Raw genomic sequence first — 17,084 nt, forward strand, 5'->3', positions numbered from 1 at the left:
CTACCTATCTATCTATCTATCTATCTACCTATCTATCTATCTATGTATCTATCTATCTATCTACGCATACAGAACTGGGGCACAGGCCAGAGATGCGGGAGCAGTGAGTGGATCACCAGAGACAGAGTGGGGAGCAGAACAGGCAGATCAACAAAGTACACTGCTGAGGGGAGCAGCAGGCGGGTCAGGAGAGGTCTGCCGCGCATTGGGGATCACCTCCGGGGCAGGGGGGTATCGAACTCATGCATAAGTGGCTTTTGATTCTTAGTGCTGCGCTAAAGCTGCACCACCAGGGAGGGCCCTGCTTCTGGTTTTGTAATATGAGCCATTATCACAGGTGTGAGGTCATTTTTATTGTGATTTTGAATTGGATTTCCCTGCTAACAAGTGATACTCTACATTTTTTCATATACTGATCAGTCATTTGCATTTCTTCTTTAAAAAATATCCTTTTTAGATCTTCTCCCTATATGCTGATTGGGTCTTATGTTTTTGTTGAGTTGTTTTAATTCTTCATAGATTTTTTTTTTTATCTCAATTCCTTGTCAGATGTACGGTAGGCAAATATTTTCTCCCATTCAGTAGGGTGTCTCCTTAGTTATTGTCTCTTTTCCTGCACAGAAGCTTTTTAGTTTGATATAGACCCAGATGTTTATATTCTCTTTTTTCCTTGTTTCTGGAGATAAATCCTAAAGGATGTTTCTTAAGTTTATCATGGAGAGTTTGGCTTAGGCTTTCTTCTAAGTATTTTATGGTTTCAGATATTACACCCGAGGCTTTTATCCATTTTGAGTTAATTTTTTGTATGGTGTGAGACAGTTCAGTTTCATTCAATTCCATGTTGCAGTTTAATTTTCCCACCACCATTTATAGAAGACTTTCCTTGTTCCAATTAATATTATTGACATCTTTGTCACAGATTAGATGACCATAGATGTGTTGCTTTATTTCTTGGCTTTCAGTTCAATTCCACTGGTCTCTGTGTCTGTTTTAGTTCCAGTATAATGCTACCTTTATTATTATGGACTTGTAGTATAGTTTGAAATCTGTGATTATAATGGCTTCGTTCTTTGCCTTTTATTTATTTATTTATTTATTTATTTTTTGGTATTTATTTTGTTGCGCATATCAAACTGGGGTGCAGGCCACACGTGCAGGGGCAGTGAGAGGATCCACCAGAGATAGAGTGAGGAACAGAACAGGCAGATCAATGAAGTACACTGCAGAAGGGAGCAGCAGTGAAGCAGAAGAAATCTGCTGTGCCATGTGGGTCACCTCCCTGGGCGGGAATCAACTTCATGCTTCAGTGGCCAGGGAGAGCTTCATAGTGCTGCACTTTAATCCTTTGTGCCACCAGGGAGGGACCTTGTTCTTTGCCTTCTTAGTTAGAAAAACTTTGGCTATTCAGGATTATTCTGCGATTCCATATGAATCTCAGCAATTTTGTTTAATTTCTTTGAAGAATGTCATTATTATTTTTTTTAATCTGAAAATTGCTTTGGATAGGATGATCACTTTGGTAATGTTGATTATAGTGATATATGAAATAAATGTCTTTCCATTACTTTGTGTCTTCTATTTAACAATATTTGATGATTTTCCCTGTATAAGTTTGTCACCTCCCTTGTTAGTTTTTTTCCCAGATTTTTGATAACCTGGGGTATGGTTTTTCTGATTTCTTCCTCTCAAGGCCAGAAAGTTGTGTATTGATTTGTAACCTGCTACTTTACTGAACTGGCTTATTGTTTTACTTTTTCCATGAATTATTTTTAAAGATTTATTTATTTATGCATACAGAATTTGAATACAGGCCAGAGGTCCAGAGTACGAGAGGATTCGCCAGAGAAGAGTGGGGAGCAGAACAGACAGGTTGACAAAAGTACACTGCTGAGGGGAGCGGCAGGCAGGTCAGGAGAGGTCCACCAAAGCATGTGGGTCATCTCCTTGCCCGGGGATCAAATTCATGCTGCAGTGGCTGCTATAGCTTTATCGCTGTGTTTTAACCCACTGCACCACCAGGGAGGGTCCTTCCATGAATTTTTAAGGGTTTTCTATACACACAAACACGTCATCTGCAAATGATGACAGTTTTATTTCTTCTTTCCCTTGCCTAATTTTCTTAGAACTTCCAGTATTATAATGAGAAATACTGGTGAGAGTGGGTATCTTGTTTAGTTGCAGTTCTTAATGGGAAGCAGTTTTTGATAAGTGAAAATGATGTTAACTGTGGGTATGTTAAGATATGTCCCTCTCATTCCATGATTTTCAAGGGCTTTTATCATCTCAACATCTATTGATATGATAATATGGCTTTTGCCTTTATGTGTTGAATTACATGATTTGATTTTCAGTTGTTAAGCCATCCTTGTGTTTCTAGAATAAGTCTCACCTGGTTAGAGTGTGTCCTTTTGATGCATTATGGACTCATTTTACTATGATTTTATTGAGAATTTTAGCATTGTGTTCATTATAGAGATTGATCTTTAGGTTTCCTTTTATGTAATGTCTTTGGTTTTGGTATTATTGTGATGTTGACTTCATAACATGTATCTGGTAGTATACCACCTTTCTCAAAACTTTTTGAGCTTTTTTTTGCAGGATAGGTAGGCATTGTTCAACTTTGAACATTTGGGAGGACTTGCTTGTGAAACTATCTGATTCTGGGCACTTGGGTGGGGGGAGAAGAGAGGATTTTAATTACTGTTTCAGTTTCACTGCTTGTAATTGGTTTGTTCAAGTTTTCGATTTCTTCCTTATTCAGTCTTGGGTTATTTTATAATTGTAAGAATTTGTCCATCTCATCTAGATTGCTGAACTTGTTTGTATATAAATGTTCATGGCAATCTCGATTCTCTGGATTTCTGCCATATCTGTTGTTAACTTCTCCTCTTTTGTTTATGATTCTATTTGCGTTTTCTCCATTTTTCTCTTGACAGCCTTGCTAGGTTTGTCCGTTTTGCGTGTTTGTTTGGCCTTGCTAGGTTTGTCCGTTTTGCGTGTTTGTTTGAAGAACCAGCTTCTGGTTTCACTAATCTTTTGGAATGTTCAATTTCTATTTCATTTTTTTTTGCTATAATTTTTATTTCCTTGCTTATAATGGATTTTGGTATTGCTTGTTGTTGTTATTCTCTTTCTAATTCCTTAAATTGGAAAATTAGGTTGTCTCTTTCTTGTTTCTTGATGTGGGCCTATATAGCTATACACTCTCCTCTTAACATTGCTTTTGATGGAAGCAATGTTCTGGAATGTTTTGCTGGAAGCATAAGTTCTGGAAGGTTGTGTCTTCATTACCATTTATCCAAGGTAATATTTCATCTCTTCTTTGATTCCCCTATTGTCCAGTGGTCTTTCAGTAGTGTTTTTGTCCCCACAATATGGCAGATTTCCTTGCTTTCCATCCTATATGGCCAATGATGGAAATTAATCTGTGTCCATTGAGAAAAATGTGTATTCAGTTTTTTGGGGGGTGCAGTTTTCTATAAGTGCCTGTTAAACCAATGTGTTCTAGATATTTGTTTAGGGCCACTGTGCCCTTGTTTATATACTGTCTTACTGATCTGCCCACTGGTGAGCACAGGGTGTTGAAGTCTCCTACCAAATACATATTTTCACCAATATCTATTTTCAGAGACAATAATAACTATCTAAGGTATTTTGGTGCTCCCTCATTGATAAGTATACAATGAGGAGTGTTATGTCTTCCTGTTGTACTGTCTCCTTGGTCATTATACAATGTCCATCCAAATCTCTGATCACCTTTTTTAGTTGGATTTATTTTTACCTGATGTAAGTATCATTACCCCTGACTTCTTTTGGGTGCCACTTGCTTGTAAAATTGTTTTCCAACCATTTACTTTCAATTTCTGCTTATCTCTGGAACTTAGATTTGCTTCCGGGAGATAGCAGCAGATTGGATTGTTTTCTAAGCCAACATCCTACTCTGTGCTTTTTTTTTAATCGGTGTGTCTATTAACGTTGTCACTACTGTCATTGTGTTCATTGTTTTGTGGCTCTATTTAACTCCTTGTTCAGGTCCTCATTTTCACTCCTTTGTTGGAATAGATCCTAAAACTCTGTATAATATTACTTGGGAATGGAGGTTTAGTTGTAGTGGATCTCATTTTTTTCTTAATACAGGAAGAGAAAGGATGAAGTATTGTTGGCTGGCATTTTCTGTGTTTTTGTTTTTTAAATTATATCACTCCATTCACTTCTTGCCCATGGTGTTTCTTCATAGAAGTCTAATGCTTCCCATTAGAGGTCATCTGTTTGCTCCTCTTTGTCAGATTCCTTCTTTTTTCTTTGCATTGGACTCTTGGGATTATACTATTACATGTCTAACTCGAGATTACCTTTCATTAAGACAGGCTGGTATCCTTTTAGTTTACTGTGTGTCTGTTTTCATTTCCTTTTTCAGGTTTGGGAAGGGCTTTTCAATTATTTCTTTGCATAGCTTTCTCACTCCTTTCTCTCCCTTGCTGGGATTCCTTATGACTTTTATATATCCTTTCCTCATGGTGTGATATAATTCCCAAAGTGTTTCTCCATTCATTTTCCTTTATCACTTTCTTTTCTTTCTTTGCTTTTTTCTTACCTGGAGATTACTGAATTGTTCTTCCACATTGTTTATTCTTTTTCCATGGCTTTTTACAAAATTTACCTCCTCAATGAGCTTTTTATATTTTGTAGTTCTCTTTCTTTTCTTTATATTTATTTATTTATACATACAAAAACTAGGGCACAGGACAGTGGTGTGGAAGGGGGGGGGGGTGTCAAGAGGATATTCACCAGAGACAAAGTGGGGAGCAGAACAGGAAGATCAAGTGAAATACACTGTTGAGAAGAGTAGCAGGCAAGACAGGAGAGGTATGCTGCACCAGGTGGCTTAGCGCCCTGGCTGGGGATCAAGCTCATGCAGCAATGACTGTGGACAGCTTCACAGTGCTGTCATTTAACCCCTTGTACCTCAAGGGAAGCCCCTCTCTTTTTATCTTATGTAAAGTTTCGATCCTGAATTTCTGTTTTTGATTACAGATTTTATAGCTTTCTTTTCCTTTGCTCTATCATGTCATATATCTCTGTTCGATTTTTGTGAGTTTTGTGTGAGTGTATGTATGCGCACGTGCACGCAGGCTGTTCATCTTTCTTTGATTTTCATTATGCTTTTTTAATTCTTCGTCTTTCAAGAAAAAAATTCTTCTATTCCTGTATTTTTCAAATTCTAGAGTCTGATTTTCCTTCTGTGGTATATTGTTCCCTGGAGGACCTGCTTGACCAGTTTTATTTTTCTTTCTCTCTTTTGTTTGATTCAGGTTGGCTGTGTGTGTGGATCATCCAGGTGGGTATCCAGGCTGCTGCAGCCAGTGGGCAGCCCTTGTGTAGCTTGCACTCAGGCATGGGTTTCCCAGGCAGGTACTCTTAAGCAATTTCTAGGTAACTTGTCTTTCAACTGGGTCCAGCTTTTTGTTAAGACCTCATTTTTAGAGCAATTTTAAGTTTATAACAAAGCTGAGAGGAAGGTACAAAGATTTCCCATATGCCCTTCCCCTAACATATGCACGGCTTCCCCCATTATCAAAATTACTTACCAAAGTGATGATTTTTTTTTTTTTTTATAGAAGATGAACCTTCACCGATACATCACAATCACCCAACATCCAATTTTCTGAGGGCTTGATCTTGGTATTGTACATTTAATGGGTTTGGACAAATACTTACAGCATTTTCACTGTCCTAAATAAAGATTCTTGTGTTCTACCTAATCATCTTCCTAGCATCACATTTACAACAACTGCTCTTTTTTACTGTTTCTGTACTTCTCTTTTCCAAAATGTCACATAGTTGGACTCATACAGTAGACAGATTTTTCATATTGGCTTCTCTCAGTTAACAATATGTACTTCAGGTGCCTCCACATCTTACCATTGCTTGATAGCCCAATTGTTCTTAGAGTTGAATATTATTCCACTCTCTGGATAACCCACGGTTTATCCATTCTCCTAATAAAGGACATTTTGATTGTCTCCAGGTTTTGGCATTGTGAATAAAGCTGCATTAACATCTGTATGCAAACTTTTGTGTAGATACAAGGTTTCAATTCCTCTGAGCAAGATAAATCATATGGTCAGAATGTGTTTAGTTTTGAAAAAACTTCCAAACTGTTTTCTAAAGTGACTGCACCATTTTGCAATGAATGCGGGTTCCACATCCTCACCAGCATTTGTTTTGGTGTTGCAAATTTTTGTTTTCACATTTCGGCATATATTCATCCATTTTTTTCTCATATTTTCACATCTACTAGCAGAGAGTAGATAGATACTCACAGCTTTCCTGTTTTGTTTTTAATGCTTTAACATATTCTTCATGTGTGGTTTTTCAGTATGTCTTTTTCTCTTGAAAATCCTCTTGAATGAGGATTACAGCTATAAAATGTTTTATATAAGACTGGCTTTTGATTTTGTTTATCTCTGTTAAAGTTTTCTCATATTAATAATTTATTATCTTAGTCTTTATAATCATCTTTCTTTTGCACTTCCTAATTACTCAGTTTTCATTTTTGTATTTCAATCATTATTCCTTTTAAAACTTGGAAAACTAAATCTTGAAAATCATACAGAAAAATTTATACAACCTTTACCAGAATACATTTGTTTTTCATTCAGTTCTAAATAACTAGTGTTTTCACTGTGACTTCCTCTTTAATGAGGGAAAGAGGAATGTTAAATTCTCACACATGCTTTTTTTTTTTAAGGATTTATTTTATTTATGCATATAGAACTGGGGTATAGGCCAGAGGTGCAGGGGCAGTAAGAGGCTTCCCCAGAAACAGAGTGTGGAGCAGAACAGGCAGATACACTAAGTACACTGCTGAGGAGAGCAGCAGGCTGGTTAGGAGAGGTCTGCTTCTCCTGGGGGCAGACAACCATGTGGATCACCTCTGGGGCCAGGGATCGAACACACCCTGCAGCAGCTGCAGAGATCTTGCAGTGCTGCGTCCTAACCGCTGCACCACCAGGGAGGGCCTAAATTCTCACACATACTTCTACATGTTTTGCTTAGGATTTCTAGTGACTTCTGACTTATTAATTATACCAGGTCAAAGAAAGTGGCTTACATGTAACAGAGTGCTTAAGTTAGTGGAACTTCCCATATATGGGCAGATTTTTAGAAGTAACTCAGACTGTAGAAAACAATCAGGAGTCTTTCTGCTGGGTCCAGGGTTCTCTGCATTCCTACTAATTTAAGTCCTTTAATACTGTTAAGGATATTCCTACTATCTTATTCGATATTTTCTATTCTACATTCTCTTTTTCTTTACATCTTAATTTCTCTCTTTTTTTTTAAATTAAATATACACATTTATATCTTTTTCTGCTAGATTAGAAACTACGGATTATATAATATTGTTTTAATAACTACAGTAATATTACAGTTGTACTTAATATTTTAAATACCTAATTAAGCATAATATGATCCTAAGTTATCCTCTATTTTATTTCTTTTAACTGGGGTCAGAGGAAAGGATGGAATGTGTATGCCACATCTAATGATTTAATCACTCACTGAATGACATTACTCTCAAAACATACACACAAGAATTTCCAATGTCTTATTGTAATAAGTTTTACATTAGCCTTAATTTATCAATTCACAGGGGTTAATCTCCCCCCAACACACACCCCCACAGGGATGAATCTTAAGACGTTGCATCTCTGCACACTATTGTTTCTTTTTCTTTTTTTTTTAAATTTAATTTATTTTTTTAAAGATTTATTTATTTGTGCATACAAAACTGAAGTACAGGCCAGAGGTGCAGGGATGGTTAGAGGATTCACCAGAGATTTATTATCATTCTTCTTTTCAGTTTTTTGGGTAAAGCTTGGGGACTGTCATTCTTCAGGACTGTGTAATCTCGGGTAGAATCTCTTCAAAACTATCACTGCCAGTCCTCCCATGTACCATTCTTCATGATTCTATAAGAATGTGTCTAACAGCACATCTGACATTTTCTATGTCTCTGTAGGACCTCCAGTCCTTAATTTTCTTTAACCTGAATCCAGCATTTCTAAAATGCCAGTAACTATCATTTCATTTCCACAATTTTTAGGGACTCTTTTCCCATACTCACCAGTTGCCACTTCACTCCTTCCACTGTGTTTTACAGTTCCTGTTCTCTATTATAGACATTATTTTGTTCATTCATTCCCTGAGCATTCTACTCATATCAAAGTCTTCTGTCAGATTTTTTTGCATATGATTTAAATGGCAATCTGTTGATTTTCATAATTAATTTCTTAAGATACTGCTTAATGTGTCTGAGACTGTTGACTGGTAGGCAGCTTTGTTTGTATGGGCTTCATTTTGTTTTTCTTTTCCACCATCTGTCCCCTTCCCCTCCCTGTGTGGTGGAATCTACTGCCTTATGGAAGGCTCAGAGGCTGAGCCTGGGTAGCCCTGTTAGTCTGGCTAACAGACCTGGCTCTACTGACTGGACCTATTTGTCTAGCCACAGGTTATTTCTGCTTGCTTTCCAGGGTCTTTCAGGAGCAAGAAAGCCCCACCCATCCGCCTGGTCAGAGGTGGTGAGCATGGTCCTTACTACTGCCTGGGACCTGAGCTGCCAGTATGAAGGAACTTTGGGTCCATAGCCTGGAGGCCACAGGGTCAGCACTGCTCACTGCTCTGTCCCATATCTGCAACAGGCTGATTCCTCATAGTGATCCTGCTTTACAGCTACATGTGTGGAATTACTGAGGGATGGAGCAGAATACAGTCAATATAAATGGTAGACCTAAAAGGAGAACCCTTCTGGGAAGGTGAGTTTAGAGTGGAAGGGCATTTACTTATTTCTTCAGTGTTCTAAAACTCACTTCAACTGCTTGCTATGGAACTCCTCACCAGAAAAAGAATTTGTTTTCTTCCACATCAAGCCTCTTCTATCCTCTGTGTCACAAATTTCCCCTAATGAGACTACCTATCATTTGCTTGTTATCTACAAAACATCGAATATACAACCTGAAGACACAGGAAAAGACTCTTGCTTTAAAAAGACCCTTCTGTGCAATTTTTTTTTCTAACTTTCCAGTGCAGTATTAACATGGATTTTTATATGACTGGTGATTATTTTAATTTAAAGGAGATTATTTATAAACAATAAAATGATGAGCTGAAGTTTTCCTAAGTTTCAAAGCTAATATTAAGAATTGATTCTCGGGCCCTCCCTGGTGGCGCAGCGGGTTAAAGCACAGCACTGAGAATCTAAAGCCGCTTCCGCATGAGTTCGATTCCCGCCTGCCCCAGAGGTGACCACATGGCGTGGCAGACCTCTCCTGACACGCCCGCTGCTCCCCTCAGCAGTGTACTTCGTCAATCTGCCTGTTCTGTTCCCCACTCTGTCTCTGGTGAAGCCTCTCGCCGCCCCTGAGCCTCTGGCCTGTACCCCAGTTCTGTATGCACAAATAAATAAATCTTTAAAAAAAAGAATTGATTCTCTTTCCCTACATCATCTGATTTGAAAGTAATCTATAAGATAATCCTAAATTTATGCCTGACCCAGAAAATATTGACTAAATAAAAGACAGAGAGAGAGAAACACAAAGAAAATCCTAACTGCTTTTACAAATATTTTAATCTTGAGAGATTTCTCTCTGATATCCTAGTTAATTCTCTGTATGCTTTTTTGTTAATTTTCACATTTTTTTCTTTAAGCAATTCAAAAAATCTGATTATTCAATTCCTACAATCTCTAGAGCCTCCAATTTCTTGTACTTGAGCTCCAATAATCCCAACAGCTAGCCATGTGCATCTCTCCTATTCTCATAACTAGCTAGCTCCTGGCTAAGGTCCCCATCCTACAGAAAAGCTGCATTTATTAGGCCTTATACAATAATCCTTGCATCTGTGAATCTGTTATACTTCTTTGCCATAATGACTCCCTCAGAAATTAACTAGAAAGAACAGAAAGAATTACAAAAAGACAGAGAGGTCTGTAAGTGCAGATATATCTCAACTCGCTTAAGGGTAACCAAGCCAGGAAGCTGTGGCTAAGGGAGAGTTCACTAGTGATGTCAAGCAGACATTAAGTAGATTCCTGCGACAGCTGAGAGAATTTTCAAATTCTGCTCACTGAAGTAGTTAACGTACAGAAAATAAATGAAATTATCATAACCACATTTTTTTTCTTTTTCATAATTTGTATTCCTTAAAAAGGTAAAGAAGAGCCAAAATTAGAAGCTTCTCATATCAGTACATAAAATTTCTGAGAATACAAAGTCCTGGCACACTGCAGAGCTGTAGCTGGGAGGAAAGGTAGAAACTGCCACTGTACTTTTTATCATTCCTTACCTTGGTGATTTGCCAGCCGGTCAGACTGCGTCGGGAAGCCAGGTCCCGCCAGGTCCCGTGCACTGTGGGATGAGGTCTGCTCCACCTGGTCCTGAGAGAGGCAGGGCAGAGAGTGGTCAGAAGCTTTCCTATGTCCGTACCTACTGCCCGACATCCCCTTCTCCTGGAATTCTTTATTGCCTGTCACTCTATCTTTGTTTTTTAAGTTTTAAATGACAGTTGTTTAAAATATTCTTTAAAAGGGAACTTGATCATGAAAAGGTATAACTTGCTTGACAAAGAAGTTAGAAGAAACATTATGTCTCTCTCTTTTTTTTTAATTTAAATTGTTTTTCTCAAATAGCAATTCAAAAGTTATTTTCTATTGCTCCAAGGAAGGGGGGCTGTAAATAATTAGCATTTCATGGATCTCATACATTTTCTGTAACAGCAATAGGTAACCCAGCCCTAGGCAACCTGATACTTGTTACTGATCATTTGAACTAGTCCCTCCACAAAGTATAAAGTGTAAAGGAGCCAAGTGACATTTTTCAAATGTCAGGGTTAAGATAAACTTCTCAGGGAAAAGTTAAAAGCAGTAAAGTTATGATCAAGCCCACAACATCTTCATGGGCTAAAACAAGCCTTTGAGTGATACATTAGATACCTTTAACATTGGATACATCAGATACATATCTTCCCATGTGGGAAAACAAAGCAGACCTTTGAATATACACCTGCTTTTAACAAAATATTAGTAGTGAGTGATTAACAAAATGTTAATAATAAGGGGAGATATCAGTATCTCTTACAAATCCAAGAAATCTGTGAAATGTTTAAAATGTATTTACTTCTGACCTTATAAAGCTTTAGAGCTGTGTCAAACGTATAAGATCTGTAGTAAAGTCCACAATTAATATTAAAAATATGGTATTAGAGTCATCAAACTCATCCCTATCTATGCAAAGGAACCTCCCAGTACTGCAAACTGCAGCATGTGGAATTGTTCTCATGTCTGTATGCCCATGTTGGGAGAAAGCTAATCTTCTACCCTTGTAGGTTGATATGACTAGAAAATAATTAAATTGACAAGTGACATTAGCAAACTTAAGTGATATGTGCATTTGCAAACACAGAATAATGGAACCATAATGTGGTTATACCAGTGAGGTTATACAATTTCAAGTAAGCAGACAATAAATTTAGGAGGCAAAGACAGAACTTTGCAGTTTATAGAAAAGGGCATTTTCCTGGGTTTATCCATATATGCATAATAAACAGACCTGTCCAGTTGGGGTGACAGGGCTCTCATCTCAAGGACTACTGATTTTATGAAAATGGATAATTAAACAAAAAGTATCATTCTTAGATCTTCTATCTTTTAATTTCTTTCAATTAAAAACAATCACTATGCCATTTAGGCACACCCTGGGGCAGCCTGCAATAGCCAACATGCAGAAGCCGACTTGGCTGGGTTCCCATCTCACAGATGAGAACATTGATGCACAAGAAAGCTGTGTGCATCTCATGATCACTCAGCGGGCACAGCCCTAGGTTTAGAACCCAGCAGCTATGTACATGATTACCAGAACTGCCAAGAGACTCAAGAAAATACAAGTATTTCTATAGGTGCTTCACTGCTTGAAAGTAAGGAACTTGTCCCTGAACACTGCCTTTCCTGAAAGGATGATAACTTAGCTCCACTGTGTAAACATAACCTACATGCCATAGGCATGGGTCTGGTCACTGCTGTGAGGGGGTCACTCACAGGAGCGGGAGTGTTGTGCAAAAATCAACAGGGTTAGCTCACCCACATCCGCTACTCCAAGAAAAGGAAGACACTGCTACCTCAGAAGGTACTGACACCAGACATGCCCACGGCCCCCCCTGAGCACACGCCCTACCTGAGCTCACCACCCATCCAAGTCTGCCCAAACTCAGGACAGATTGGGTGTAGATACGTAGCAGAGCTTTCAATTTTAAATACAGTACCAGAATTCTAAATGGGATAACCAGGTTCAAGGGCCCAACAGATCAACCAGTGCTATTCAAAGCTTTTGAGACTATTCAGAATTATAAAATGGACCAATCTAACCAGAGCTTAATTGGCACCAGTCAAACAGCTGGAATTGTATGTGGATGGGTCAGTCTAGAAAGGCAGGAAGCCTGAAGAGGATATAAGCCAGAGCAGTCACCAGCTTGAGTATACTCACAGACAGCTTCCAATCAGATCAATCAGGACTCTCCTTCACAGACTTTGAGACCTTCCAGAGACCTGACCACGGCACCTGCCTCCCACCCTAGCCCTGGCAACACCTGCAACAGAGCACCCTTACCACTGGTCTTTGCCTGCAGTCTCCAGAAAGAGCTGTTTGCTGTTGGCTAATGTAAACATCTCACAAAGAACGATGATGCGGGTGCCTGTTTTCTGGTGCCACTGCCTGCTGTCGGGTGCTGACCAGCACCACTGACCTGTGCCCAGCACTGCTGAACTATATCTGACCACTGAGAGTTTTCCACTGCTTCTGATGCTCTGGCAACATGGGTACCACTGCAATCAGCACTGTCTGGCCAGCATCTGGGGCTGTGCAGCCTAGTCTTCCCAGTGAGACCAGTGGCTGCTGTGGTATTACCACAACAGCCCCACCTGTGATCACCTCCAGCTGCCACTGTGAGCTGGATCCTGGCTCACTACTTAGCAGCTCCAGGCTTTCACTGAAGGGACAATGCCCGCTTGCACAAGCAGCCTTTGTTTGGAACTACTAGGCACTGCAGATACTGTCCCGGGTCGTACAGCTGGCCACTCATGGCCTTGGATACTTTCCTTTTTCCAAATCTCCCCTTTGTTTATAAACCTGGTTGTTGTTACTTCCTGAGCCTGAGTGGTCTTGCAATTGTGAGGACACATATGAGGATTGGGTGACCTATCCCCCTGCCTCAACACTGTTGTAAGGGCTCCCAATCAAGCAAATCTGTGAACAAAACACAGTCCCACCACAACGAACTGTGTGCTGGAAATCAGTTATTAATTAGTTTATCTGTCCCTTAGGAATTGCTGGATAGCTTGTGTAAAGGCGAATGAAGCACAAAACAAGTCTAAGGGCACGGGTGTATGCCCTAAAAGGCAGCCTTAATCCATCAAAAATTTTGGTTTGCTTCTTCATTTCTCCATTATGAGCTTTTTATATTGCAGGAAACCAAGCCTGGTCGTATTTAGGAAAAACTCTTCTCCCACCTTGTCTTCATATTTAATTATATTTGTGATTCACAAAGGTTTAATTCAATAAGGTCAGGTTTATAACTGCTTTCACCCTTTATCAAGAAAACAAAAAACATCCACTTAACATTTTATTCTGACTTCTTTCCAAATATGATGTCAGACTCATTCAACTATCCTACATTTATTTTGGTGGCTAGTAACAGGTGAGATTATAAATTGAACGCCCCAAAACGGTTGACAATTCACCCAGACCCATTTAATAGCCAATCATCCCTTTACACATTAGAAGGATACTCACATCCACGTTATAACCCTACACAAACATATCTGTTCTCAGCAACCTCCTCATGGCTTTCCCAGATCTGCCTATTTCTAGGCCAATACTCCACATTTTCTATGCACACGGCCTGCCAACTCTCTCAGCAGCAGCACCTTTCCCTTCTAGCTTCTTTTGCATGAATTCCTCAGTCATTTTCTTCCAAAAACGAAATTTAGAATACTTTCAAAGTGTGTTTAAATTATTAAGTTCTCATGTGAAATATGTACTTATATGTAGTGAGTAATTACTACCTACTACTAACATGAATCTTGGTAGTGGGTCATCTGGTTGAAATCAGATCATGCATGTCTGGAGTATAAATAAAGAACCCGTTACCCACACATTTCAAATGGTCAAGGGAACAGCCTCCCAGTCATCCCGGCCCCATACTGCTCTGCACTCTGGGTGGGCCTGGTGTGGCCCTGCAGATGACTACTGGGTGTTTCCAGTGCATGTCAAAAGCTTAAACTCCATCATCCACACCACATACACTACTGATAAGTGGACTCTACTAACATACATATTCAAATGACAAGTAACTTGCAAACCTAATTTAAGGCAAACTCATCTAAATATTGTCGCCACATTTAACAAACTAAAAATATAGGATGTCCAATAAAAGTTGAACAGCTAAGACAACTAATAATTTTTTTTGGTATATGTCCCAAATATTGCCTGGGGCTTTTCTAAAAACTAAATGGACAGGAGCTTGAGACAAAACTTCTGTTCTTCTAAGAAACCAAAAAAGATGTAATACTATGAAATAAATGATGGTGTTTGCAAAATAAAAACCAAAACATCAAGGTGGCAAGGAAACTAACTACCATGGTATAGAAACAAATCTAGCCAGCCCTAGAAAGTCAGGTTCAGTGTGTAGCCACTCTTCAAAGGCAAATAATAGCACTCTGCAGGTGCAGGCCAGTAAAAGTTGGGAGCGTAAAAGTTTCCTCACTGCTAGCTGGATTTCCTTGCAAAGCCAATTTTGTTTGCTGGACGGGTTTCCTTTCCAGGTTGGTGAGAGTCCCTTTAGGGACAGGACAGGCAGGGGCACTGTGGCCAAGGGCCAGCACAACCCAAGCCCACCTCCTCTTCTGTGAGGTGAGCCTCCCTGCAGGTGCTGCCAGCAGCAATGCATCTTGAACCAGTAAAAGTTGGGAGCGTAAAAGTTTCTGGGAATGGCAGAACCTGAGAAAGGGAAACTCTGATGCCTTTTAATTAAAACTGTGGTTACATCACTAACCCATGTGGCTATACAAATACATTCTCAAGTCAGAAGCAGGCACCCAGTGGTTCAAGGACAAAAATGCCTTTTTTTTTTTTCACCTCCTATAAGGAATCCTGTGCTATAACTCACTCAACTTGCCAAAGACCTCTGAGGTGGTGGGAGTTCAGTGATGTGGCAAAGATAAAAGAGGGGAAACTGAGAGCTGATTCTCTAGCTAGGCAATATTGTCCCTCCAGAAATTTCTTCTCTGAGCCACATTTCAAGGGTTGTCTAAAATGCTCCCCTCTTCCAGTCTTGGTCCCTCATGCCTCTTGCTGGCACCAGGCTGGGGCACCAACCCAGGTGGATTCCAGGTCCCTCTAGTCCTCCAGAAAACTTCTTTAGGCCCAGAAGGGCATCTGCTGCAAACAGCTGGGTCCTCTGCCCACGGAGTGGCTTCCCGTTCCTTTTTCTGCTGACAAAGAACGGGAGTGATAAAACTGACACAGAGAAGGTGACTGGTTCACACCTAGACTTCATGATGTAACAATATGGCCTGAGACTTGCCTGTCATGACAGCATAGTCCCTGTGAGTTCAGGCTCAGCTCTGAGACCTGAGAGAAGCACAGACTCCCAGGGTCAATTCAACTGCGTGTATAGGGGTGGGGGTGGGGGCGCCTGGCCTGAGACTTTGGTGTACGGATATTTCGGAGTCACCTTCCCAGCTGCTTTTCTGCTATGCCAGTAGCCTCACCGGGACCTAGAAAAGCAGGCCTCTGTTTCTCAGGGAGAGGTGAAGATGAAGGCTCTGAAGGTGAAGAAAGCCCTGGGAGGTGTCACCAGTGTGTACCAAAAACCTGATAGCCCAGAGCAAAATAAACTCCATTTTAGTGGCACAGAAAAAAACTCCAGGGCCTCCCTGGTGGTGCAACAGGTTACAGCACAGCACTATGAAGATTACAGCAGCCACTGCAGCTTGAGTTCAATTCCCAGTCAGTGAGGTGACCCACCTGGCACAGCAGACCTCTCCTGTCTCACCCGCTGCTCCCCTCAGCAGTGTATTTCAGTCAATCTGCCTGTTCTGCTCCCCACCCTGTCTCTGGTGAATCCTCTCACCCCCCACACCTCTAGCCTGTCTCCCAGTTCTTATATGCATAAATAAATCTCTAAAAAAAAAAAAAAAAAAACTCCACATAGCTAAAGCATCCCAGTGTAGCTTAGGGACAAAACAAGACAACTGGTGATTCCAGAGACGTAAGGGGGTGCTTGCTTTCTGTGACAAGAATCTAATAAATCCTGACCTAAGCTGCTGCCACAAAGGCCAATAGCCAAGAGGAATATGGCTCAAACACCAGACCACTAGGCAATCTGACAGTTACCCTATTCCCAAAATGAAACACGGCATGTGCGGGCAGCAGCCAGAGGAACCACAGCACAGCGTCGGCCAGGCACAGAGGAGCTGGGCTGCAGGGCGTTCTCTGAGCCCATACTACTTTTTCATTTGCTAGTTAGTTCCTGTAACTTTAGGCATTTTTCTTCGTTTTCTTCATTTTTTGTACTTCTTTGAGATAGAATGGCACCTTTATTGGTTAGATGTACCAATTAAATCAGTACGATATGAACAAAGGGCTTGTCCAGCAACCAAAGTTACTAGGTGTTCTGTGAGATGCAAAGCTGACACTAGCATTATTTCTTTTTTAAAGATTTATTTATTTATGCATACAAGAACTAGGGTACAGGCTTGGTGGGGGGGGGGATGCTACTGCAGGGGGTTGAGAAAATTCACCAGAGTGGGAAACAAAATAGGCAGATCTACTGGAATATACTGCTGAGGGGAGCAGCGGGCCAGACAGAAGAGGTCTTCTGTGCCATATGGGTCACCTTCCTGGCCACAGATGGAACTCATGCTGCAGTGGCAGCAGATAGCTTCATAGTGCTGTGCTTTAACCTCTTGCATCACCGGGAAGGCCCCAACACTAGTACTAAATATAAGTCTGTGTAAGGGATTGGAATAAAGG

The 17,084-nt window shown here is 40.2% G+C and overlaps 1 protein-coding gene across 3 annotated transcripts in view; it reads right to left on the minus strand.

The window, feature by feature from the left end:
* The window catches only part of GRB10 (growth factor receptor-bound protein 10), a 152,607-nt gene that overhangs the window by 92,471 nt on the left and 43,052 nt on the right, over positions 1-17,084 (minus strand). For all 3 annotated transcript variants that reach the window (XM_012733956.1, XM_012733955.1, XM_004694509.2), the window contains exon 3: positions 10,345-10,435. In XM_012733956.1, coding sequence (XP_012589410.1) covers positions 10,345-10,435 — 91 coding nt within the window. The remainder of the gene's footprint in view (positions 1-10,344; positions 10,436-17,084) is intronic.

This window comes from Condylura cristata, unplaced genomic scaffold, assembly GCF_000260355.1.
Source record: "Condylura cristata isolate star-nosed mole 26May11 unplaced genomic scaffold, ConCri1.0 scaffold00044, whole genome shotgun sequence".
NCBI lineage: Eukaryota > Metazoa > Chordata > Mammalia > Eulipotyphla > Talpidae > Condylura > Condylura cristata.